Source organism: Pygocentrus nattereri, chromosome 16 (genome assembly GCF_015220715.1).
Source record: "Pygocentrus nattereri isolate fPygNat1 chromosome 16, fPygNat1.pri, whole genome shotgun sequence".
NCBI classification, from domain to species: domain Eukaryota; kingdom Metazoa; phylum Chordata; class Actinopteri; order Characiformes; family Serrasalmidae; genus Pygocentrus; species Pygocentrus nattereri.
Genome location: NC_051226.1, coordinates 26,366,778 through 26,394,060, shown reverse-complemented (window position 1 = coordinate 26,394,060; position 27,283 = coordinate 26,366,778). Strand labels below are relative to the sequence as shown.

The 27,283-nt window shown below is 39.0% G+C and overlaps 1 protein-coding gene across 1 annotated transcript in view; it reads right to left on the bottom strand.

Annotated features, from left to right (window-relative positions):
• The window catches only part of LOC108429438 (transmembrane protein 164), a 44,273-nt gene extending 17,793 nt beyond the window's left edge, over nucleotides 1-26,480 (bottom strand). The window contains exons 1-3 of the mRNA XM_017701162.2: nucleotides 25,257-26,480; nucleotides 7,137-7,186; nucleotides 145-211 (exon numbers count right to left, since the gene is read on the bottom strand). Coding sequence (XP_017556651.1) covers nucleotides 145-211; nucleotides 7,137-7,186; nucleotides 25,257-25,694 — 555 coding nt within the window. The 5' untranslated portion in view covers nucleotides 25,695-26,480. The remainder of the gene's footprint in view (nucleotides 1-144; nucleotides 212-7,136; nucleotides 7,187-25,256) is intronic.
• Between the last annotated feature and the right edge of the window lie 803 nt (nucleotides 26,481-27,283).

Genomic DNA, 27,283 nt, shown 5'->3' with positions numbered 1-27,283 from the left:
GAACATGTCTTGGCTGTATGACTACATCAAGGAAAGTGTAAAATGTGTAAATTACATTTTTCTTCAAACTGTTCCTTTAAAAACTGGAGGCTGGGTTTCTGTTTCACACACACAAACACATGATAGTAAATATACAGCACTTACTAGTCTTGTGTTGACAACTGGGAAAAGAAGGGCTAATAGTGCACCATTCAGCATATGGACCTGAAGCCTGCAAGAAAGAACAAAGGGTACATAATTATGACTGACAGTAGACAGCCTTAATTACAGCTCTTTGCTGCTGTGGTCCATAATTAGCCAGAGTTAATATTTCACACATTCATTCTTTGACAGCAGTCTATACGGGTAACAAGGGTACACAACATCAGCAGAATCCATCCTAATTTTACTGCAAATATGAAGGAGCAGTGTGACAAGGCAGCAACATCTTGTTTAAAATGTTTTCCACTATTGTTGTAACACATGCTTTACATCTTGATAGTAAATGTTCTGAAAACTTCTTTGATTCATGTACCAACATCATGTAAATACTCATATAACCAAGCTATGCATTAGAGATGAATAAGAATTTCTTTTCGTCGTATGAAAAAAAGAGTGTCAACTACACTTATGCTGCTAAGTATTCAATCTCTTCTGAACCACCTTTTTCAACAGTTTTAAATACTAGCTGTGCACACTGTTTAGGAGAGATTTGTACTCATTCTTGATGTCAGATTTTGCTGTTGCTTTTTGAGCTGAATACTTTATTTTACAAGACACAGTATTTCTGTATTGATAAATATTTACCTGAACCTCCTTTTGAACTATACCCCCACAGATTTAATGTAACAGCTTAAATTTAGTGAATTTCTCACTTTTGGTACCAATTAACTCTTCACAAACTATGTTTTTGAGATAAAAGGTACCAGGTGAAATAAGATTAATGTGACTTGGATGATAACTAAGGTAACAGATTATCAGCATTGTCCAAATTCAGACTGACTGCCTTAAAATTTCATGCCACAATGTTTTCTTTGACACTGTGCATCATCATTGTGTGTGTGGTAGCATCATTCAGTGTTTTGGGAGAGGTCTTCCAAACAATAGATAAGGTACACAAACAAAACACCCAGGCCCGGCATTTCTTAAATATTTTTCAAACAATACATAACAAATTTTGACTGACAACCCTATGAAATATTCTGTTAAATGTCAAAGAAGAGCCACTTTAGAAAACTTTTCAGAAACTATTACATGAGCAGGGTTGATTTGTTTTCTCTGTCTGATACTGATTTATATTCTTAGAACTTTCAATACTGCTTTAAATTACATAATCTTTTCACCAATTACATAAAACTGTACAGTTCCATAATGCACTGCACTGTAAATCAGGCTTATGGTAGCTTTTTTGTTACAGAAATAATCTGTAATGTTTTGCTTAAACCTGAAACATTTCATTTCGTCATGGCTGGGCCTGTTCATATGGGCCAAGGTTTAGAAATCGCATGGCTCATAACACAAAGCATTCCTTTATGGGACTGGATTGACTCGAAGTGGAATCACCAGTTTGTCCTTGTAGATTTAGATTCAGCAGCTTTCTGAGAGCCTACAGCAGGGGCACAGGGGAACATAATTGGCATTCAGTTCAGGCATTCTAGCGATGCTCTGGTCCGGGTCCAGTCCCACCTCGCTGAATGGAAGTTAAAAACAGGCAGAGGGGCGAGTACCTCTGTATCCTTTGGCAACTGCGCCATTATGGTGCTCACGGCCTCCTCACTGAGCCTAACTGAAAGTGCTGTCTGCTGGGGGCACCCACTAAAAAATAAGCCGCTGATTCACATGCAGAGGAACAAGCTTTTTGGTAATCTGACAGAAGTTCAAACATTACACAACGGCTGAACACAAAAGTTAATTTTTCATTCCAATTTGACTGGCAAAGAACATTCCATTGCTGTCAGGTCGATCCTCAGAGCCAGATCACATTTCACAAATGTCAAACAACCAGAAACAAGAGGGAAAAAAATTTAACAAAAACAAGGGCTTACAAGTACTTTCAATTAGTGTTTGGACCCTTAAATTTAAATGTGCTTTCATGTGAAATGCAGAGCAAATTTGGAGATACGGTTAAAATGCTCTCAGTTCTGTCAGACTAGTCACCAGAGAAGGGAACAGCTCAGATTACTCTGCTGCAGTGTTTTTTTCCACACGAACAAGCAGCAGAACACACAGAACTGTAACAAGATCTCTTCTGAACAGCTCTGCCATTTTACCACCAGGGAGTAAATCTTTGACTTCACAACGGTTTCTTTAAAAAATGTTCAATGTGTATGTAAATCAGAAAATTGAGGACAAAATATGAGAGCATAAAGCTGAGCGCAGGTAAAAGAAGCCTTATTCAGGTAACCTTGTAGAACAGCTCAGTGCAAGTCAATACTGTATACTGACAACTTTAATTTGGCTGTGAAACTGTAACTAACAAAGAAAGAACAATTACGAATTAACACAAGTTTTAGTATCTAAGGCTGTTTATTTGAGGCTGTGTGCCCGATATCAAATTGTATGACAGCTGAGACGATACAGTGTTCTTACCAAGACTTGTAGTTTTGTATGTTTATATGTTGGAATAGTTGTGTCTTGCTATGGTGTGTAGTATGCTCTCATTTACTCTCGGTCATATATACAATGAAGTCTGGAGCAGTAGGATTTTTTTTACTGTACCTGGAGTTTATAACAATCCTGTCACCTCGAACTGCGAAAGTCTTACAAGCTCTGCACAATCACAATCTCTGATGAGTGTGGTATGCAGAGCTTGGTAACTTAAGGCAAGCTATTATTTGACTAAATAAACAAACAAGGGGTTCATAAAAGTAGTAAATGTTTCTAGCTTTACCGCTTTACAAAATTTCAATTGACAATTATTAAATAATACTGAATACTTCTTGCTGTCTTACATGAAACTGACAGTAAATTAACTTTTACCATCACAGGGAGGTGTTACTGCAGTGACTGTTAGCTGTCAGCAGGTCTGAGCTGTGTAAAATGATCAAACTGTAAGTCGCTCTGGATAAGGGCATCAGCCAAATGCCATGAATGTAAATGTAAATAAAATGAGCGCATATTCTCTGAAATGAGTATTATTACAACCTATTTTAGCATTTCAAAACTGCTGTCATTTGGCCTTTCATGTCTAATTTATGTCCTCTAGTGACAGCGCTGTTTCCAGGGAGACTTTGCTTTGGTCCTGACCTCAGATCGGCGTCTTGTTGGGTTGTGTTTTTAATAACCATGAAGCCGCGCTACACAGCTGATCCCAGTCTTGCTCTCAGTTTTTGGACCGACGTCGCCATGGGAGTTGCAGAAGCTCCAGAGAGCATGATTCTGCGCAGCATGTCCTCTTTCTCAATACAGATTGACCTCCCACGAGGAATTTCTCGCTGCTGTGCTCCTTGCCTCAGGGAGGCCAAACGCAGCAAAGGAAAATTAACAAGGAGCTACCAACCCTGATTTCTCCATTGGGACCTTAGCTATACATGTCACATAGACGACACAATGTTTATTAGAAAATGCCAGAGGCTGTGCACAACATCATGACTTTATAATGTCTGACATTCTGCATGCATGTCACAGCTGTCATTATTTATTGTGCACCTTAATAAGATTGGGTTGGGTGTGATTACACTTGGAGCAGTGATAAAAGTAATTATATGAAGCCACCCAGTATTCAGCAGAGTGACAGAGAAGAGAAAAAAAGTGATAGGACAGAGATATTTTTCATTTTTATCAAAGGTTTTTGTTCAACCAAAGCAACAACTAAAATTACTTTAGGAAAAAAAAGGTCTTTAAGACATTTACTCTTCTTTAGTTTTAGTTGATACAATATGTAGTTTTTTCCAAAGATAAGTTGGAACAAAAATAAATAAATAAAGAACCACTGCCACATTTGAAAAAACAACTAATTAAAACATGCAATGATATTTTTGTTTCACATACTGCACTACATTAAATCAAGTTAAACAGGCTTAAATATGTCTCTTTGTAGTGAACCATGAAGCTGGTCAGTATTCCATACATAAAAACTACAATGACATACTCAAAAAAACCAAACAAAAAAACCCTGAACATATTGTGACATAAATAATCTCAAGCACAATAAATTGCGCCACATGGTCCACACCCAAGAACAACTATCATAAACTCTGATTGAGCCGCATGACATTTCCCCTTTTTTGTGTTTTTATCCTCAGCAATGTCCACACAAAGACCAAAGTGTAAGAAATATTTCTGTAGCACCATTTTAACTGACACTTCTACACCATCCATTCCAAATACAATTCTAGATTTTACAGCAGCAAAAAACAATTTCCTGAGTATAATTATGCTCTTGGTTTATTCTTTTTTTTTTATAATTCATTATTTCTCTCTCTCGATCAGAGAGAGAACACGCACATTCTTAATGACCCACTCAAAATGAGGATTTTAAAAGGTTAAGTCCTATTGGACAGCTTATTATAATTATATAGCTTGGTGTTAGCTTCAAATGTCAAATAATTAGGTTTAGATGGACTGAAACTTTGAACAAATCACTGCAACTGTAAGTCGTGTCTCACAGCAAAGGCTGCAGTCGAAGCAGGGGAGACTTTGCTAACTCTGGTATGGAGGCTCCTGTTAAGTGTTCACTTGCGCACATTCAGGCTGATCTGAGCAGGCTGCTCCACCAAGTCATAGCTCACTGATGTAAGCAATGCAACACGTTTGCAAATATGTAAAGATGAAGAAGGCTCTCCCACTGACACAGGTTCAACTTTAACTGCTTTACTAAGTATCTGAAATTAAATGGCAGCAAACCAATCATCACTGTTATCCAGTCAGTGAAAGCTGGATTAATGATAAAAGTGAAAAGTCTGGTCAGAGCACCCTGAGGTAGAGAAGTCAGACCTCTAACAAGAATGGCTGGACAACCCATATTATGTTTAAAAACATGAAATTCAAATTTACATTTAATTACAAACTCTGGTGCCACAGCATATCGCCACTCCACGCTGTTCTCTGCGTTTTCATACACGTTTGACAAGGTTTTCAACGGATACACCAGTTAAGTCTTGATTTCTGAGATTTCACAGAAATAAAGGATACTTTTCTCAGCCGCATTCAACGAATCCAACCAAATGGTCAGCCTTAAGTGAAGTAACAGCTGAGAAATGCAACCCTCCTCGGCCGCATCCTAGTTTTTGATACATGGCTATAGATTATGGTATTTTTTGAACATGACACTGACCTTCTTGCACTTGTGACATTACTCCCTTGCTTGAGCTGCTCTACATTAAAATGCTCTCAAAACTCAAAAACATTTATCCTGAGGACGCATCTGATATTTCATTCTTTCTCTTTTATAATATCCAGCTCCGAACAAACGAGAGAGAGGGGGAGAGGGTGTCATCATAAACGACCATCATTCTCCTATTTGTACTCAGATGACACCAGTGATGTTCCTAAGGGAAGAGTGTTGTGTGTGTTATGCTTTCTTCACCTCCTGCGAGTTTATATTCATACTTGTGCCAGTTCCGTCATACTCCCAACTCTCCATTACCATCAAACCAGGCTCATCCCTGCTCCAGGCTCATGGTAAGCCAGCTCCACTGCATTACTGCTTATAAACTAGACCTGACAAGAACACTGAAAGTGCATTTGTTTAAATAGCATTACCACTCGCTCCTTTCTTGACCTACATGTGAGTGGGCTTCAGTTTAAGGAAATTTAACCCCTAATCTGTTAATGTGGTGCCACAGGGCACTATCCAGCCAGTCTTATTGGAGGTCTGACTTCTGGCCCCACCCACCAGTTCTCTACCTTGGGGTGCTGTAACTTCACTTTTCACCTTTACCATGAATCCAGGCTTCACCCACTAATTAATAATGATGTTTGGTTCACTGCAAATTTATTTTATGTACTATGCCCATCACAGAATATCACTGGGCTATGAGATTTTGTGGAAAAGTCATTCTCAAAAACATCAAGTTAGGTATATATTTTTTTTTTTTTTCAGCAACCATCTGCAACTCCCCAGAGTTAACCCAATTGGATCCACTGCTGTGAACAATGCAGTGATCTAAAAATATCACAGAATTTACATAAGTGGGGTACTACTTATAGAAAAAAGTTGAATGTGGTAAGGGACCTCTCCGCACCAAAAATAAATAAAACAGAGGATAAACAAATTGTCCAAATCTAATATTAAAGGTAATGTCAAAGTATTAATTAAGTGCTATGGTGATGTTCATATTTCATAATACTCTTTCCTCTAATTTTAACCACCTTCTTGTAAGGTTTAAATTGTTGCTTAACACCATGATGCCCTGATTATTTTTTGACTAGGTTTTTATACCTTCATAAAGCTTCCAGATGTGAGGCTGGAGCAGTACAACCTCACAATTATTTCTAAAAATACACTGAATACTACATAAACATAAATATATTAAGCTTCATTCTGTTTACATTTTTCTTCAGGAAGTGTAATAGAGATTGAGTAGGAGTACATTTAGGGTGTGTTCAGATTTGGCTGATTTGGTTCGATCAAAATGAACTCTGGTGGGATTGCTCTGCTTTTTGTTTCGATAGTGGCTATTTCTTCTCTGTGTGATAAACATTAAACGAACTTGTGTGCTACAAGCACCCTCTGCGGAAGAAACTTCGCTAGATGGGAGTCCAAAGCCACATCAACTTGCTAAACATGATGTTTAAAAAATAAATAAATAAATAAGAGGCTGTCACTATAGCATTTTGGAAACCATGAAATATAATTCCATTTTACAACTTTTCACATTTAATATTATTTAGCAAATAGTTTAAAACTAAAATAGTCCTCTAGTTCTCCATCAGTTCTCTTCCCTAACATGGTGGTAATCACTTTTGAAGCATCATCAGTATTATTACGCTAATTAACTCCTAATTCAATAGTTATGGTTTTGTTAGAAGAGTGAAGATATATAGTTTATTGCTAGAGTTTTGTACAATATGTAGCAGCAGGACTGGCTGAATTAATTTCATTTCTATACCTTGAGTGTGGACCCAGATATCACCTCTACATAGTTGTTCTTCATTCTTGCAAATTTATCCATTTAAATTAGGTAAACAGAAAGGTTACAATAATTAATACTTACCTAAAGATGACCATGGCTGTTTTACCAGGCGGACAGGCCAGCAGAAAGATCTGAGGAGGTGAACAAAAGAGATGATGGACAGTGTTTAGTGAACAGATTTATAGTTAAATGCTGAGTCTACTGTGTTTACTGTAACTTCAGTATTGGGCATTAATAGAAGGTAACAAAATTATATATATTTTTAAATTTAAAAGACAATACATACTAAAAATTAGACCTCAGAACAAAACGAGTTGCTGATTTACTTTACTCTGTGTCCAGTGAAATGGTTTGATAAATATGGCTAGCGCTGTACGTATGGCACGGACACACTGAGTGGATTGTAGTAGCATATGCCAGCCATCTGTGAACCTGCATGGGCAAGTGGTCATTATCATGGCACTGATCTCACAATTAGCCAGGTCATTCAAGCACATGTTCACAAGTAATTCAAATGGATGGTGAAAAGTTGGACCATGTAAGAGAGTAAAACCCATCCTTATATGTGAAGATTATTCACTGCAGGTCTGATTCAATGATATTTCTTATACACAGTTGAGATACTGTTGACAGGTCTCCAAGGCCCCCAGCAAACGGTGTACTAGTGAATTCAGTGGCCGCTGTCTCAACACCCTGGCCAGTCAGCCACCAACTGTTGGTCAGAGAACTGTACTGACCTTCAAATGGCACTGGTTAACAGCAAACCATGGTAGAACCTGGGAGTTGCATGCATCTTATCAGTACAATTTAGATCTGCACACGTTTTGGATGTTAGTCAAATAAGAGGAATAAGGAGCCAAGGCTCAGTGAAAACAGAAATATAATGAATACCTGCCACATAAAGCTGACTGAGCTACATTTATCTACAAAAGAAATGCTGAATGTGCAACTGGCAGAACTGGACTGACCACTCTTACATATTGGTAACAAAGAACCAAAGCCTTTTCCTGTAGGCTACGTTTTTCTGACTATGCAGTTTTCAACCAGACATAATCTGCATCTATCATGTCACTTTTTTCTCTCTCCCCAATAAAGTCATATTAGTCCAGCCACTAGTTAGGACTCCCCGAGTCACACAATACCACCAGCTGTAGGAGGGCGAAGGCAAAAGCAAGCTTCCTCTAAGTCCTGTAAAGTGCCCGTGCATCTTTTCAAAGTGCCGCTAATGCAACATCATTGGACAGCTGAACGCACTTGGATGAAAACGCTAACCACCTGTGCAGGCTGGCATCACGCTGAGTGATGAGGGAAAGGCAGAGTCATCCTACACACCCAGGGAGAGCAAGTAGTTGCAATCTTCTGATGATAGGGCCGATGCTTTTTATTGCTTTTTAATTTAACACTATGATTGTTAACTCCAACAAATATCCAACAACATTCAATGAATTTGATGAATATGACTGAAAACAGAAAAGCAATTTGAATAAGTGACACATTTACTCCTTTTTCATGCACTGTCATGGGGAAATGTTTGTTTATCAAGCTAGAACCTAGCTTTGTCACTGGCAGTAGGCAATCTCCAGCTCTGGCTCCACGCATGTTATCGTGTGTACTTATTACCGATAATAAATGAAAATATGCTAGCTAGCTGTCCAGAGCTGTAGGAAACATTCAGTTTGCCAGGGCATTCACGTGGACATGGCTGTCTTTTGTACATGCCCTGTTATGAAGTAGGTTTCAGCAGCTTAAATCACTCATCACTCACCCATTCACTGACTAGAAACGGCCCAAAAAAAAAAAAAAAAAAGATTAACAATTTTAAGGTGAAACATGACTAGATTAGTGTGAGAGTATTCAAAAAATAATATAACCCTTTTAACATTTGTAACAATACAATCTAGAAACAGCGAGAGAAAAAAAATTAAACCATTAATAACAGTAGATTAATAAAACAAAGACACAAAGGTGACATTCAATCAGGTACTTATTATGTGGTTTATGCAGATAAATACACTCATTGTTTACACTGTTTACAGGCTGTGTTTAACAGATTTAGTCTGTTGTTTTGCTATACATGAGATTGTTTAGTATTACAATAGTGTATATATATATATATATATATATATATATATATATATATATATATATATATATATATATATACACACACACACACACACACACACACAGGTGAAAGCAATAATATACTCAGAAAAGTACTGTCATGTTATTAACACCTATTATTTTATATGCAGTTGTATGCAAGTTTGAGCGCTCCCTGATAAAAACATGTTTTGTTGATTTGCCGGAAAGGTACGTTTTTTCACTTAGAAAATCATCAAAACATGTAATTTGACCAGGGGTATTGAAATATTTGCATTTTATTGCATTAAAAATTTAATCTCAAACATCAATTCTATATGGTCCATTTCTGAGGAGGATGAAAAAAAGTGTATTTTTTTCAGAGTCAGTGATCACTACAAACACAAAGAACAACATAAGTGTTCATCAGTGTCTTTGTTCCTGCTTTTCAGATACAAATCAAATGAAATATTTGTATATATGTCTTCCTTTCGCTTCTGATAAAGAGAAAGCAGAGTGTGGGCTTATCACAGTCTCTGTGAGTGCCAGTGGTTGCAGAAGAAGGCCTGGCTCTGAGCCAGTACTACTGTAGGATTAATCAGGCCACAGACCGACATGGCTAATTACGGCCTGTGAGCCGAGTGGACAGCACTCACCTCCTTGCCGGGGGGGCTTTGGGGGTGGGGGGTCGTGGGGGGCGGGGGGGGCGTGTCAGCAGCTACCATAAACCCAGGTGATGCAAATGAGAGAGGGATCTGGTCAGTTATGTAACAGGATGACAGTCAGTCAGTCAGTCAGTCAGTCAGTCAGTCAGTCATTCACAGGCCCAAGAGAGTTGGAGGAGAATAATCCACAGTGAGAAGGAGCTTGAGACGTTCGGACTTGCAAATGGCAGCCGCTGGTGATAATGGTGCCAGAGTAACGAGTCTAATGGCTAAAAAAACATGATTGCTGCAAAATACTAAATTAAAGAGGTCCAGAAAGTGCTTCACAGACAACTTAATAAATTACTATGAATTGATTCATTATTAATCAGTTAACTGATCAACAGTAACTGAATCTTAAACTCAATTACTTAATTAAAAATAAATCTGTAATGATTCTTTTGTAAGTTGCATGGTGCTAATACAGAATTCTCCTACTGGCCTCTTTTACAGGAAGAAACCTGGTGGACACTAATTTACTGACTTGTTTTAATTAAGTCTTTTTAAGTCAAAATTTACAAAATGCAGCTTTACAAATATACAGCTTTCTCCAGGTTATCTTAAATCGATTGTGCCAGAGCCATTCATAAAAGGATAGAGCAGAGATTAAACCATCCTAAATGTAGTTTACAGCACCATCACAACCAGGATATTTAGCCACATCATACAGTGCTAAAGTAGGCAACAGTCACTTTTTAAATGTCATGTTGCCTCTGCTGAGTGTAGCTTTAAGCTTTAGCCTACAACTATTTGTTAGACAATGGTTATTCTATGTAGTAAGGCCAATGACAAAATGCTTAAAAGTTGTAACCCCCTATGCTGATTGTTGTTTAAACTATGCGTCTGAACTTCAAGCTAGGTCAGGCCATCTGTTATGTGAGATGTTTTTTCATTCAATAAAGCCTGAAGCCTTGTTTGTATAAATAAAGTGCTGTGTCTGATGTTTCCATGGTTCCTGTCCATGGTTTTAGGTTTGTCAGCTAATCACTGACTACTAGCGATTGGTTACCGGTCCAAGAGAATTTGTCAAAATTCACAGCCTTATTGCAGACAGAACAATTTTTCAGGAAAATTACATAGAAGTGCATAAACATTGCATTTCCCAACTGTACTGGATCCCATATTAAAACTCAAAAATAATCTGAGGCCAAAGATGTCCACTTTAAAAGAGTGAACTGCACCATTATCAAGGCTGTCTTATACTTTTTCACTGAGAACTATTTAGTACTGAACAAAGAAAAGATGAACTGCAATTTAAATGCAAAATTTGCAATGAAATGGCCATATCAACCTTTAAAATGTTAAAATATTCTGGTAAGATTATATATTGATACAGTTTGATATGGGTCTTCCAAAAGCATTCAAATTGTGGGCAAATGAGCAAAACGACAGACACAAGATGGACCGATATGACAGAGTGAGTATTAAATAACACATTTTAAACTATCACAACTAAGAGACAGGCTTGCACAATCATACATCCATCAACTGACCCACAGAAATTGCAGCCAAGCATGAAAAGCATGCCGTAATTTGATATTATTTGCAATCATACCTCACAGAAAGGGAACAACACAGTACGTGACATGGAAAAGCAATTTATTGCATAATCAGAGTTGTCACAATACACAGGTAGTTGTTACGGGTTTCTATTTTTGAATAAGAACTCGATATGACATAACTAATGTCTGTTTGCAGTTGTGAGGTCCACTACAGTACCTTACTCTTCTGCCTCCAATTCCTAAGTACTTCCATAGTCTCTTGAAGCCTTTTCCCTGGTAGATGGTGGCTCAAACAATGTAAAAACAAAACGAAAAACTGTTTTGGTAAGGTATAACGCCAGTTTTGTTTACCTAGACTGTACTACATGAAATACATGAAGGAGTGATTAGGGGAGAGGGGCGCGACACATAATGACTGGTATAAACAATAATGAACAGAATAATATGCTTTCATTTGGGTGGGACTAGAGAGCAAAACATGATCTCATTACACATTAGCATTTTTCAAGAGGACACTAAGTGAAATACAACTGCCCTCTAAAGAGCTATCAAAGCCAGAGGCGTGTCTTATTACAAGTGAATATATTTAATATATTCCACTTGCAAATATATACTGTAGTCTGTATTTTCTTGCTGCTACAGGTAACAGGTAAATAAACTGGCTTATAACCACAGACACACTGTTCCTTAGGTAAACAAGCAAAGAAAGGTAACCTGCAGTTAATGCTGGTGCAGCTACCCTTACTGTAAAACAGAGGCACACTCCTTCCTTCATTATGAAAAAAGAAAGCAATCAACAGAAGACCAGGAACAAGGCCACGCTTCCAGGTCCCAAAGGCCTGAAAGTGCCAGGAAGGAAGAAACTACAGCCGGCCTTCCAACAGAAACATTATGAATAAATCTTGCAAAAAAAAACTTGCTATCTTGTCAAAATAGGATCAACATTGTTGCACTGAAATAAATGAATGTGTGTACGTACACAAACAAGTTCTATTTGCCCTGACAGCTGACCAGACGAAAGCAGGCTGGTCATACAGGACAGGATGGCCAGGCCTGGCTGTTGGTATAGCACCCCTTACTGTAAAGCCAGGTTGTCATGCAAGACCAGAGGTGATCTAATGAAATCGTTTTGGGACAAACACTGGAAATGTTAAGCTAAATGCTGTGGGAGGATAGACTTGCTAGGATGGGATCAAACTGAGTGTGAAATTTTGAAACCAATGACACTTTATGAAGGCAGAACTTAATGTGGGCTGAGCTCATCCATTTTGCTCGATGGACAACAAGCCTGTCATTAGCTCAAGAACACAAAATGAGTATGAATGGCTGGAAAACTCATCACTCACTTATTCATGCAGATGTGTGATGAATGTGCAGAGAACATCAGAGGAGACTGCTATAAACGTTAGCTAACAATAAGGTTTTACTAGCTAGCTTGTTTTGCATGTGTTATCAATTGTACTCCAGATTTAAAAAGAGGAATTACTAGGTTTTAGACAGGATGGTATCACTGCTAGTGGGGGATTTCACAGCAATCCAGCACCAAAAGTTTAAGTCTTGGTCAAGTTATCCCCAGGCATCTCGTTATGAGTTCACATCTGGTGCCCCATTCCAAGAAAAATGGCAAACAAATATGTGCTATGTGTAAACAGAACCTGGCTAATATGAGAATTCTGTCACCAATACCAAAACCAATTTCAATTTATCCAATCACATCATTTTATATGATCAAAAATTACTTACAGTTGAACTGAACCCGCTTTACTGACTTCTATGATTCTTAGCTGCTGTGAATTTTCAAATCTGATGCTCATTTGTGTATGTATGTATGTATATAATAACAGATAAAACATTAAATAACATGAACAGTGTAGCACTAGAGCGACTTTCAATTTTTGGGATGTTTAGCTTTTGATACCTTTTATATTTTTGTTATATTACCCATATGTTTTTTGGTACAATGTATCCATTTAGCTTGTATTTCTGTAATAAAAGTGAGCAGCTGGCTATAGGAACTGTGAGAAATAAGCAGTTTTCTTGATTTTACAGACATGTCTTCATTGTAAAACAGCTTTGCCCCTTAAATCCAAGTTTCGTTACATTCTGAGGTGTAACTATAGGGACATCAAAACGGCTGAACTATTCTCAGGTTATACAAGTGTGTAATCACACCTTCGGCCTGCTGGTGAGCCCTGGCCATCAATATTAATAAAAGGTTACGTTGACATTGGAATTTTTGATGATACAAATAAATACGCAGACCATTAATATTAACAGATTTCATCTGCCGACCAATATATCAGCTAGGCCATAGAACAAATTAAACTGTAGGATGCATACGAAATGACAAAATGGCCAAAAGCTACGTTTCTTTTTGCCATGCGACAGGTGACAAGCACAATTTATGATGGTGACAAGGTCAAATATACATAAGAAACTAGACTAGAGTGCTCATTCATATAGTAACCATACATTCTTTACACATCAGTAAACTCTTCTATTTGCTCTTTGCTGCACTTTTCAGATTTTAATGCAAGCATGACTGACAAACTAAAGAAACACAGAATTGTGGAGCCTGAAGGGTTCAATTATATTTGAAAATGCAGCTATGTAGAGACAAAATATCACTTAGGCTACAGCAAACACCATTTGCCACAAGGAAAACAAGATTAAAATGTCAAGTCTGGGACAAACAGAACATCAGTGCTTAAAGAATACTAGACCTCTAAAAGCCACAGCACTCAGACTGAAATGAGCAGTGAACTTTGAAGTAGAAACTTTCTGCCTAGCTTGTGTGATCACGGTAGGGTGGGGTATGTTATGAAATTAAAAGTTTAGACAAGGGCTGCATGACAACAGGCCACAGTCAGGGTAAGCTAGTTAAAACTCTTGTTAGTGAAAAGTGATTCAAATAAGTTAACACATCCTCTACAGAGAAGACTTCTGAACACATGCCCAATTACTGTTTATATGTTTTCAGATTATTAACAGATTATATTAACTTATTTTTTACACTACAAAACATAATTTGAGGGAAATGATCCAGCATTTGCAAAAAACTGCATGTCAAAGGCCTCCTACCTAGGCTGATGCAAACAACACAAGCCAAAGTAATCAGGTGATTCTAGGTAGGGCAGGTATGCATGTGTTTCTGACTGCAGGTTACACAAGTACAGTTAACTCATAGTGCACGAGAGACGTGAAGCCACAGCTCTTTACTCCTTGTTTAGCACTACTTTAAAAAGATTAACGGTGTACACTAACGTAATTTAAATGCCTTCCAAGAGAAGACAATTCAACTGTTATAAGGAACATGAATCATTGCTGTGAACAGCTTTAAACCATTTTTAAAAATGCACTTTCACATTAGGTGTCAGGTTAATGATGCGCTACCCACTTGTACGGGCTTTCACATTGGTATGTCATGTTCACTTTCATCTGAGATGGTGGAATGCAGTACTAGATACTTGTCCACTTAAATGTTTGGATTAGGTAAAAGCCAACTGAGGACTATTAAGATCAGGTAGCAAACTGTCTGTATCATAAGCTATGAACCATGAAACATATCAGTGAAGGCTCATTTCAAACGTTATTTGGAGAGATCAGGCAGATAATAACACCTTCTTCAGATCTAATGCAGATAAGCAAGCACTGCAGGTGCTCTTTTACTCTTCCACATGAACAGCTCCAAAACCTGTCTGGAATACTTCTCTCAACACATAACAGCACCGAGTCTCAAAACATGAGGTTAAAGCACCTGTGCAGCTACTACTAGGAAGTGTAAATAATACAGGTTTTCTCATTAAGCTGTTGGTAAGGACCACATCTTTGAAATGCTGGTGTAATTTTACAGGAACTGATTGACCAAACATGCTAAACTTGTTAACAATGAATGGAAGGTTCTGTATTAGACGCCAATAAGCAAAGTATTTGGATAATTATAACAAGTTGCCATTCGCTTTCGTTCCTTGTTAACAACACTAGCTTTTTTGGTGGATTATCCCTTTCAGAGACAAAGTGCAATACGCTTGCAGGAAAGAATGTTGCCTTCCTTCAGGCAAAGCACAACGGTGCTCCCCCTGTAAACAGGAAGCAGGCCAAGAGTTCCTCACTGGCATGACGTCTGCGCACCCGTCCCTGGCAGAGCGCCTCTGAGCTACAGCCAAACGTAGTGCTCATCTCCCAGTTTTCAGATCGCACTGAGATTAAAAACTAGATCTACATGTTTTCAATGACTTGAAATTATGTTCATTAGACTTTTTGTATTATGCAGTGAAGGACATCATAGTGTAAAAAAAAAAAAGTACCTGGGCATGTTATAAGCAAACGTTACTCAGCTAACCGCTAACCTAGGCATGATTCAATGACATGAGGTGACATCACAATTCATCATTTTACAATTTACTGCAAAACATCAGTGTTCAATTTAAGACAATACTACCTTACAGAAATCAGGCTTCAGAGAGACAATACAGAGTAAGAATACGTGACACGCAGAGAGAAACTTTAATCTAAAAAACAAACAAGCGGAGTTGTGAAATAATGTGCGATACAGCCCCCTGTACAGCAGATAAATCTAGATCCCGACCCCTAGTAGTATTGTGGAAGGAGTATCGCTTATCAGGCAAATAAAAGGTGTTTACCCAAGGAGATATCTTTGTTTTCATTGAGCTAGAGGTCTGCTACACAGCCCAATTACCACATACAGCATCAGGCTCAATTTAGGGATGTGTACTTAAGCAGTCAGTTAACTTCTGGAATAACTGATTGCTGAATCACGCTCACCCTCTGCTATTTTTAAATAATAAAATATTTTGAAATGCACTCTGCACGGTATTGAAAACCTAAAAAGGCCCACAGCTGTGTTAATGTCAGTCAAAATCCATTTTCAGCGTTGGCTTTCAAGCCATCTCCATAGTTATGAATACTCTAATATCAAAATTACTTGGAATGCACGTCAGGCTTTCTGAAGCCTTCATACAGGCTTTTCTAGTGACTTTATGCAGCAAATTTGTTTCTTTTAGAAGAAATATTCTCACAGAAACTTTGCTCACCATCACCCATTTTCTCTCTCTCCACCCCCCCCCCCCAATATCTCTCTCTCTCTCTCTCTCTGAAACAAAGCCTTGCTAAATAGTCTTGCTTGTCATGGAATAAATAACAACAAAGTTAAAGGGGAACTACTTACAAATTTTCTTAAGTCACTGACTTCCTCATTGTGAACACATCATGACCTGGTTGTTACATCAGACAGAAAACATTCTTAACACTGTATTTACAGTTGTGATAGCAACAGTACCGACGTGTCACGTCCACACATACGCGTTTCATTCACGAGTTATTTAAGCCTCAGGCAAGGCTGCCAGATGCACAGTTTTCCTAAAATTTCCATTAGTTTGTAAGTGCATGCTTGGCTGCCCGTCTGCTCATACAGCAGCAGAACAGAAAGAAAGAAAACACAGCTGCACAGTGAGAACCAACAACACCAGAGAACAAAGAACTTTGAGTTTCTATCTATCAGTTTTTCTTTTTATGTCATTTTTTGTTGAGCGACACTCGTCACCTGGCCTATAAACTGGCCTTAACCTTCAGAGTCTGGAGCTCCTGAGCAGCTTAAGTAGATGCTCAGTGTGTTCAGCGTAAAAGCAGCTTCAATAGTTAATGATGGCACTTTACTCCAATAACCCCTTTTAATATGACAGGTAATATGGTAACCATCTGTTTAGCCTACACACATTTTTTGGTCAGAAATTAAATTTAGCCATGAGGCCAATGTCAATTTTAATATCATCTACCACATCGTGCTCATTAAACCTTTTTGCTCATGTGTTTACTAATGTGTATTATGTTTACTGGTGGTTAAGAAATTACAGAAATACAGAATTTTTGACTGAAATTCCATCCATCCACTTTCTAAGCCGCTTCTCCGTCAGGGTCGCGCGGGGTTGGGGGTGCTGGAGCCTATCCCAGCAGTCTTCGGGCGGAAGGCAGGATACACCCTGGACAGGTCGCCAGTCCATCGCAGGGCAGACACAGACAGTCAGTCAGTCACTCACACACTCACACCTAGGGGCAATTTAGCATGTCCAATTGGCCTGACTGCATGTCTTTGGACTGTGGGAGGAAACCGGAGAACCCGGAGGAAACCCACGCAGACACGGGGAGAACATGCAAACTCCACACAGAGACACACACAACCCCTGGTCGCCCGGGCGGGGAATCGAACCCAGGCCCTCCTTGCTGTGAGGCGACAGCGCTACCCACCACGCCACCGTGCCGCCTTTTTGACTGAAATTAGGTCAGGTAATTAGTTTCATAATAGCCATCACACAATTTACAGTAGTAAATGATACTGATTATTCTATATTACAAATAATGCATGAAAATCTAGGAATCTAGTTAGGATTTAGTGAAATTTTACATGAGGGTCAATATAGGTCGTTCACTCTGTACCAGTGAGCTTCAAACCCCACTCCTGCTTTACTTGCATTAAGATTAAGAGACCCTTATTGGTACCACAACAGGGAAATTTCACCTCCCCATTTAACACATCCGTGAAGTGAAACACCACTTACACACTAGAGAACCCCCCCCCAACCCCACACACATACACACACACACACACACACACACACTAGGGTGCATTGAGCACATTTGCCCGAAGTAGTTGGAGGTCAGGTGCCTTGCACAAGGGCACCTCAGTCACGTACTGAGGGATCGAATCTGTGTCCGTCCGGTCACAGGGCTGGTTCCCTAACCTCCAGCCCATGACTGCCCCTAGACAGTCAGCTGTGACACACAGATGTTCCAGTGGTGTACTGAATACTGTGTAGAGCTGAATGGTTCTAATGGTTCTAAATACATTATTTTTTGCAGAGAAATAATGCAATCAGAATTTAAACTGAATAAAATCAAACATCTACCAAGCACAACAAAGGTATCTATCTATTCCTTACATGATAAGAATGACCTAAAATGATGCTCCGCCAGTCTATCACAGAGCAGACCCCCAAGACATGCAAAATGTTGGAACAGGCAAACAGTAATGTCACATTTCAAACATTTTACATGCTGCAATGTGATAAATCCAAGTAAACGGGGCTAATAATGCTTTATAATAAGTCTTTGTAATGGAACTTTACAACATGAAATACTGTCATATTGCCGTAAATCCCCTAAATATAACTACTGTCATGATAAAAAAAAGAAAAAAAACCATTTGTAAACAGTCACTCCTGATATATCTTGATTACACAACAACGCAAAGTACTAACCACAGAAACACAGGATTCCCACCATTTTCCCACTTTCATTTGTCAGTAAGTCAGTCATCAGGGTGGGCCCTCAGCACACTATGAGGAAATGGGCTTTTTCTGAGACTGGCAAAAGACCTTAAACTCAATTTATGCATGAGATGCAGTGAAACAAAAACATTCACTCTCAATTTAACATCAGCTTCAGTGAGCGCTCCAATAAATCCTTCATCATTTTGCTGAGTGTACTTCTGTGCACACCAAATACCACTGCATGAGTATTCTGACAAATCACAGGTGTTCAACAACTTGCAGGTACATAATATAGTACATATAATTACCAACGGCTTATTATTTGTTAATTACTATACCAACACGTTGGCTTTCTTTGTGAGAAACACACAGTGCTGGTGTGTGTGTGTTAGCTGTGACAGCTCTGTTTTAGCACTGCTTAATTGTTACTGTTTGCTGCCTGACTGTACCTCATCTGGTGCTCAGCACAAGACATTCTTGTCTGCTCCATTCACAAGTCTTAAAGAGGAATTGCACCATTTTTTTAAAACATGTGCATAATTAAAATGGTTTGTTGTGAAATCCTCCATTCTAGAGAAACGTACTGAGTCAGAATTGTTCACAGTGATGAACTAGATGTTTAAACGGTTTAATGCCTCTTATAAGCTCCCTCACAAGTTATTACATGAACTTATTAGAAAAACACTGCCTGGTGGCTGAGATAATGTTTTGCAATAGTTCTTAGACAAGATGTAGGCCCGAATTAATTAATTAATTTTTTTTAAATGTACATTGACACTATCTACACATCTACATTACATATAAACACATAGGTTCAGTTGACATTTTGGATACCAAATAAAATGGCTATATTTGTGGTACAGACACTGCAGATATCAAAATGAGAGCTGGAGAAACATTTTACTAAAACCAGGCAGCTGGCTGAAGAGAGTGCCTTGATGTCTAGTTTCATACATTAGAAACATTAAAGGATCTTATTTGGCCGTTTTAAGCGAGCAGTTCCTCCATCTCCGCAATCCGCTGCACACGTGGCATGCATACATGCCTGTTTTCCTCTCTGCTCGATCCCCCATTGGATGGTGCCTGAACACCCGTCAAGTTACATCGATACCATCTCACACTACAGGAACGCTGAAAATCAAATATGAAAACCCTGTAGAGTGTGACCAGCTTTAAACTATAGCCTAAGCAGCTGGTGACAGATACAGACTCGGCTGAAAAAAAGAAACAAAAGCTAAATAAAATGTTGCAAAGAATTGTTTGCTTTCTTTACATGTATCCTTAACTCTGTGTGTGTTCAAATCAGAAAAAAACAGTAATATCCCTCTCAAGTACAAATAGTCCTTAGGGTAAGTGTAGCTATTTCAATACGTGACACTGCCACTCACTTTAGTAGCTCCTTTCATGGAGACTGGAATGAAAACTTGCAACCACATCAGCTCGTTGCAGATAAGACTGGACACCTTTGCGTTAAGGCATGCATGATCATCAGCCATGTACTTAAATTAGTTTCACTTTTACAGACGTCATTTGTGTTGTAGTGAGCTCTTAGTTTGTAGGGCTTAACTGTTCACATTTTGGTTATGCGTGCGTAGAGCTGCTACATGCTTTGTTCGTGAACTTGTAAAGTAGTGTTGAGCTGGATAAAAGTGCTCTATAAACTAGTAAGAGAAAGTCTGTGATGAGACTTGTCTTGACAAAGCTGCTAATAAAAGCTTCAAAAGTTAAAGCGGTCATGACAACTGTTATTTTTTTGTGATTACACAAGTGGGTTTCTAGAGCAAGTTCAGGTAATCGTTATGGTGTTGCTATGTTCTGCATTCCAGCTTGTCGTTAGGGCACTGCTTAATGGCTGTTAGGTGGTCCTTATGGTGTTGCAAGGTAGGCAGCTTTAGGCTATTTCATTTATTAACAGTTTTGTGCTGTAATATAGAGCTTGGTGTAAGTACAATTGTTTGTTGATTACATGATGAGGAAACTAATATACATAAAGTATTATTAAACTATCATTACAATTTTTACATTCGTTTTCCATGTATGCCTAAATGTGCAGATGCACCAATTCCACTTTTCCCCTTCTGATACAGATACCTGATCCTGGATTATCTGCCTATAATGAGTACTGACACCAGTACTAACTCCATCTAACCTAACTGGCTCAAACTCTAATAATTATACAGTTCTATGCTTTAGATATCTGGTGTTTTTTGTTCTGTGCCACTAATAAAACATACCAAGCCTGAATTCATGGCATTTACTTGATATATTAGGTAATAATTATACACACACATACACACACACACACACACAAACAGTGGAGAAGGATTACTGAAAGATGCCATTCAGGTATAGAGGCTCCAGTTAGCGTGTTTTAAGTTCTTTGTATGTTGCTTTATCTGGTGTATTTGCAATCTATATGTGAGACTAACACCTTAGGAAGAATTCCAACCAGTATATCACCCACTGCCATTGCCTTTCCACAAAATACTGCTGTTAGAAATTTTGCCATGAGAATTTTTACTGCTCTTTTTCAACCCACACTGCCGACTACTTCTAGCTGCCATTGGTCACAGGTATCCCATAGCTGACACCAATACAGCATTTAAGTGCAAGCACAGGCTCCCATAGCCACACAAATATTGTGTCAGTGCAACGCTACGTAAATGTAAAATGTAGTGTGAAAATATAACTAAATCAATCCATCTACGGAGACTGGTCGCAGTAGTGTGATACAAAGTTAGCCTACTGACTCATCTCTTGCTTGCACCTCTATATGAAGGCAATAAATCAATGGCTGGCTAGAGTCACTACTGAGAACTAAGTAAATAAACTCTTGTCTGCAGGCTATGTGTGAACAACTTCAGCCTATCTCTTCCTTATCGTTCCCCTGGTAAATATTAGCATTATACAGCAAAGAATTATAAACGTCCTTCAAGCTGGACTCTCTATAAGTAATTCTGTCATGATTCTACCAGTGCAAACTCAAAGGCAGAGGTCATAAAGACCTATAAAGAGCTGAACTGCTTCACACTACTGCGTCTTCACATCTTTCTATGTTTTATACCATCTAGGGGCTGTTTATGATGTTGGCCAGCGTCCAGCACACGCACTCAGCCCACTCCATACCATCATGCCAACCAGACTACAACCAAGTCTTTGTAGCACACCACACTGTCTGCAGAACTGTGTAGATGCAATTCTTTTCGCTATCTTAGATGTAACCCAGTTGGGATTATTAAACATTTCATCTGTGTATAATTCAGGAGTTGTAGCTCTGTGAGGGTGAGAGTTGTTCAGCAAGAGGTGCAATACGCGAAGCCTAGGCTTGGCATCTTTATAGAAAATACCAGAAGAACAACAGACCTTAGGAATTGACCTTAGGCAAAGCTGCAGTCATGCTTATAAAGGAATGACTGCACAATAAATCCTATTTTTATACTTTTATATCACATTACAGTGACATGAATTTCCACAAAAAAATGCAATGTTATCTACAAATTTTCCACAAGCGGCATCATTAGCAGTAAAATAGCTTTTGATGCTTGATAGGAGCAGTGCTTCATATCACTTCTTCAGCCTTACAGTGTAAAAAATGAATAGTGTTTTTGTCATTTCTTTTCTACTTGCTTTAAGGAGAGGTTAGATTTCAGTTTACAGAGTAAAAAATGTATTATTACGTTAATAATAATGTTATACTATTTTAATAGCAATTTATCCCTTCTCATATCATCAGTGACATCCCAAGAGCTTTAACAAACATCGTATTTCATGTTACTGTCACTATGATAAACTACAGCACATGTTTTTGTGTATGTCAGTTCTTCCAGATCACTAAACAAATGTATAAATGCATAAAAGAATCTCTTTTGACTGTCAGCTGCCTCACTGACTCCTGAAATTTACAATATTCACATGTATTTCCTCTCACCGCTGGCTGCAATTCAAATTTCCCAAATCAAAGTAATATTGACATAAGTGTTGGGATTACCATTTATTATTTCTGTATTAAGACATTAACTCAGCAAACTACTTGAAAGGTTCTTTAAAAAAGTAAACAAATCCAATAAATAATGATTGTATACATGAACAGTGCGTAATGATAACTAGGTATTCTTTCTAACTAACAGGAAAAAAAATGCTTTTTTTCATACAGCTGGAAATCATTATCTACCAAAGTCAGGGTAGTTAAGGTCACAAAGTTAGCAGGAAAGGAGAAGGTTTCACTTGCTTTTTCTGGTCATCCTCTTTTTTTAAGGATGCACCAATGCTGGAAATGTGGGCTGATGAAACCATCTGGTATTTTTCCATGTACATATCATACAAGTACACTACAGAGAAATATAAAATTCATATAATTTATATGGACCACTGTACCAAATTAGTTCAAACTGCAGTCCACGGTAAAACACAGTGTGAATCCGGCGTGAATTATCAAGCGTTGTGGAATGGTTCCGGATTAACATGCATACAGCATCGCATCTGGTGCGAAACCGGCGTAAGCCACATTTTAAAACATTTAGTGAGGCTGCATCCCTGTCCCTCATGGTCACATGGTGAGCAGTTAGATCCCACTGTTATTAAATGTGCCCTAAAAGCTGAAAACTAAGCTGAAAAGCTGGAAGTGTGTAACATTAAGAATTGTCTGTCATATGAGCAGAAAGGTATAATAGAGAGAGCACTCCTCACCAGCTAAAGATAAGCCAGGGTACTCAAAAGCCTCCTGAAATAATTAAATAGTATTAATGATTATATGAAATTAAAACTTTGCTTCAGCATCTTATTACTGCCGTATTTTCAGCACGGCCCTTGTTTACTTTGGCAAAACAGCAAATCACTGACAGAAAAATGTTTTTGGATGCAAAATTCATCTGTAACTGTTCTCTACCAGACAGGATTCATTACTGAATCATAACCATTTCAGGTTTTGGGTCCCAAAGTTCAGGAAATGGTATGACTTGAGAAGAAATGCAATCCTGTTTGTAACAAAGAAAAACTTTCATATGAGAAGGAAAAAAAGGGAAGTGGAACAACATTAACAAATAGATCTTCTTTAACACGTACCCTACGAGAGACTACACGTTCAATTGCACCAGTTACAATTAATACCATTTCTCTAAGCTGTTATGATGCAATATAGTACAATTTTTGCTCCACGGCACACAATCCCCATCTAACTGATGTAACTTCCCATATTTTGTCTCAAATTATGAGAAGAAGCATTCTTATTTTTGAAAGTGCAGGCTGTACTGTGCCTAACTGTGCACACTTTTTGCCATACAGAAAAAGGCATCACCTCTAAATTATATCAACAGTATAAACATCAGGTTTGGTAAGATCAGACCATAGTCTGTTTCCTACAGGCGAGCTTAGGAATGTTTCTAGCTTTGACATGTTCTTCTGGGAGGACACCACACACCTTTTCTGAAGCTGGTTTATGTCATTTCTGTACGTTTGACAAAGTACAAACGCATTGTCAATTCACACATCAGTGCTTTGACCGAAGAAAATATGTACTGAATGAATAAGAGATTCATCCCTTTAGATTTACAGTGGGACAGTGGTAAAGGATGTTTCTTTTACATCAAAATTCGTTTTGATTACCTGTACCAGACCAAAAAACTGCCAGAGGGCATCATTTACAAGAGCAGCCTCAGTGCAACAATAACCTATTCTCTCAGTTTTAAGCAAGGTTTTTCCACACCCAGATCAAACCTGAGCCTAAACTAAGAAGATTTTTCAATGGTGATTCAACTCTGCAATTTAGTCCAAGACCAAGCTTAATCCATTTTCAGGAAAAGAACTCTAGAAGTTTCATTATGAGCCAAGCTTCAGCTTTTCCTTAAGAGCACGAACACTCAACAGCTTTAACAACTGTGAATTTCTGGGAGGGCTGTTTTTTTACAGCTCACAAATAAAAACATTATGATTTATAACAGTAATGAACTAATACACATGAGGGGTGGGTGACATGGAAAAAACAATAGTTATATTTATGAAGACACTTTCACAAAATGAATCATTATATATTGTTTTCCTTTGGTTTGACAGACAAAATACACCAGTAATGTCATATTCAACCAATCTACATTCTATGGAAACCTCAAGCATAGGCTGGCATCAATAACAAACCTCATATTTCTTGTTTAAAAAGTATATCTTAAAATTTGATTTTTCTAACTGAATCACTTCATTAAGATGAGCAGCTATGCCAGTCTGAGGTCATTCAGGACATATTTTTACCTGATTTAATTTCTCCATGTATATAGGTCTATACAGAATGGTACTGTATAGCACCAAAAAGGCTCTTCTACTGTTATAAGCTTGACGCTGTAAGAATAGAAGAACCCTTTCTGGTGCTATACAGAACCATATACATCACGTTCTCCATCAATATGAAGAACGGCCTTTCCTAAAGAACGATAAGCATTGAAGAACCATGCTTTTAATGAGTGTACTTAACATCAAGTCTACCTGTGCTCTGTTGTGATGAAACATGCAGCTGCACGCTTATGATCTGCATTATATACAAAAATGTAAACATGCTGTGGCGTAATTTACACGATAACTACAGCAAATCATCACACTGCCCACCCCTGGCACACACTGTGGTAAAGATAGGCCACCCACCTGCACCATGGTGACGACATGGCAAGGGTTCAGAAGATATATAACCGTCTTGGTAGCAAACTTGAATCCGACCTCCACACCAAAAGTCATGCACAAAGCCACGAGCAACAGGTTCTTCCCCAAACTGTCCTCTTTATTGTTCCGCCCGTCCTTCACCGCTTCTCTGTGCTGCTTGGCGATGTTGATTTTCCTGAGCGCCGCGACCACCTCCACGACGGACAGGACCACGATGATGAGGCTTTCGCACAACCGCTGCTGCGGAGTGATGAAGGCGGCGCACTCGGGGCCTCCGTTGCCCTCGAACTTGGGGTCCACTCCGCCGTACACCCAGTCCAGCAGGCTGTATATGTTATATCGAGACATGTTCCTCTTCTCGTATTGGAAAAGGTACGAACAAGACGGAATGAAGGACAGCACACTGACTTCTTGTCGAAACATGAACTGCAGCGTTTCGCTCTAACACGGTCCTCAGAGCACGGATAGCCTATACCACAGCCAGACTACAGCTAACTAGCTAGCTAAGTAACGTTTCACACAAAGCCCAGGCGATGGTGTCGAGCCGCTGAATGAGGCTCACTGAATTAGCCACTGAACTGGAGCAGTTACTTCATTGACGCGAGCACCGCCTTCTTTACAACAGTCCAAACCGTCGTCATCTTTAATAACAACAGCTATATGTGCTCTACCCCTCTCATTTTAGTGGCTGTATTCACTAGGCAATGGTTAGGTAATCAAAAGTAGGAGCTCACAACTCTGTGGCGCTCTAAATCACTAAGGCTAGCTAGCAGCCTAGCGTTAACGGCAGTTTTACAGGTTCGGCACCTTAATGGAAATTCAGCGCTTCAACCCAACCCGGTCTGCTAGACACAGGTTAGCTAGCCGCCATCCTCAGAGACATTAATGACCCCTCGCTGTTTATCTCAAACACTAACCTGACTGGAGTAACGCATAGATAACGTTACGTGGGAAAACACACCCCACACCCACCCCCACCCCCCAAAAACCACAAAGGCCAAAACATAAACAACAAATTTACGGCCGAGTGTGACCTGCTAGCTACAGAGATGCGCCGCGTCCCTGCTGAAACTGGCAGCTATCGTCAGGAGCTGGGGGAAATTCCGTGAGAAAACACGAGCCCATGTGCTCCGTGTGGCTTCTCTCCCGTTGTCCAGCTCTCCTCCTCAGGCCCCTGCTCTCGCTCTCTCTCTCTCTCTCTCTCTCTCTCTCTCGCTCTCTCTCTCGCTCTCTCTCTCGCTCTCTCTCTCTCTCTAGCGCTCTCTCTCTCGCTCTCTCTCTCTCTCTCTAGCTCTCTCTCTCTCGCCCCCTCTCCGCTTCCATAAACGCAGCGCTCATTTACATATCGCTACATACAGCGGCTTCCTGGATTGGTCGGGCTCCATAGACTCCGCCCACTTTCTGTACAAGCGTTCCTTGGTGGGTTAACTCTTTTCTTTCCGTCACACTTTTGATGCACTTTTTTGCGGAAATGAAAGCGATTTTATTTTTTGATGTAAAATTATAACATGCCCACTCCTTCGTTCACAGCGCCACTCCACACGACGGAGGCTCTGAAAATAATCGGCAAAAATAGAGCAAATGTAATTTTTTTTTCTGCCTAGTATTTCCAGACTCCATTGTACAGAAACACCCTGCAACATGAGGGGAGATTCTGTGTAGTCAAGCATTTGTTTATTTATTTATTTTAAAATGTACAAAATTTTCCATTGTGTTAAAAAAAAGGTGTGTTCCCTTGTGGTACAAATAGCTAAATGAAGTGAACGCGACCTCTTGTGGTGGACTTAGTCCTGTCACACCCCCAAATGGGCGTGGCTAAGACTCAGACGTAACACTAATACCAGTTTGAACCGGTAGATCCCGGGCACCCCTAAAATAAAACTGGGCACCACTGCTCTTTAGACGTTTAAAAGTTATATATCTTTATAAGTTTTTTTGTATATATATATACCTTTGGACAGCTTTTGGACAGGACAGCATACAGATTTCTGTGGTGTTTGATGCAGAAGACA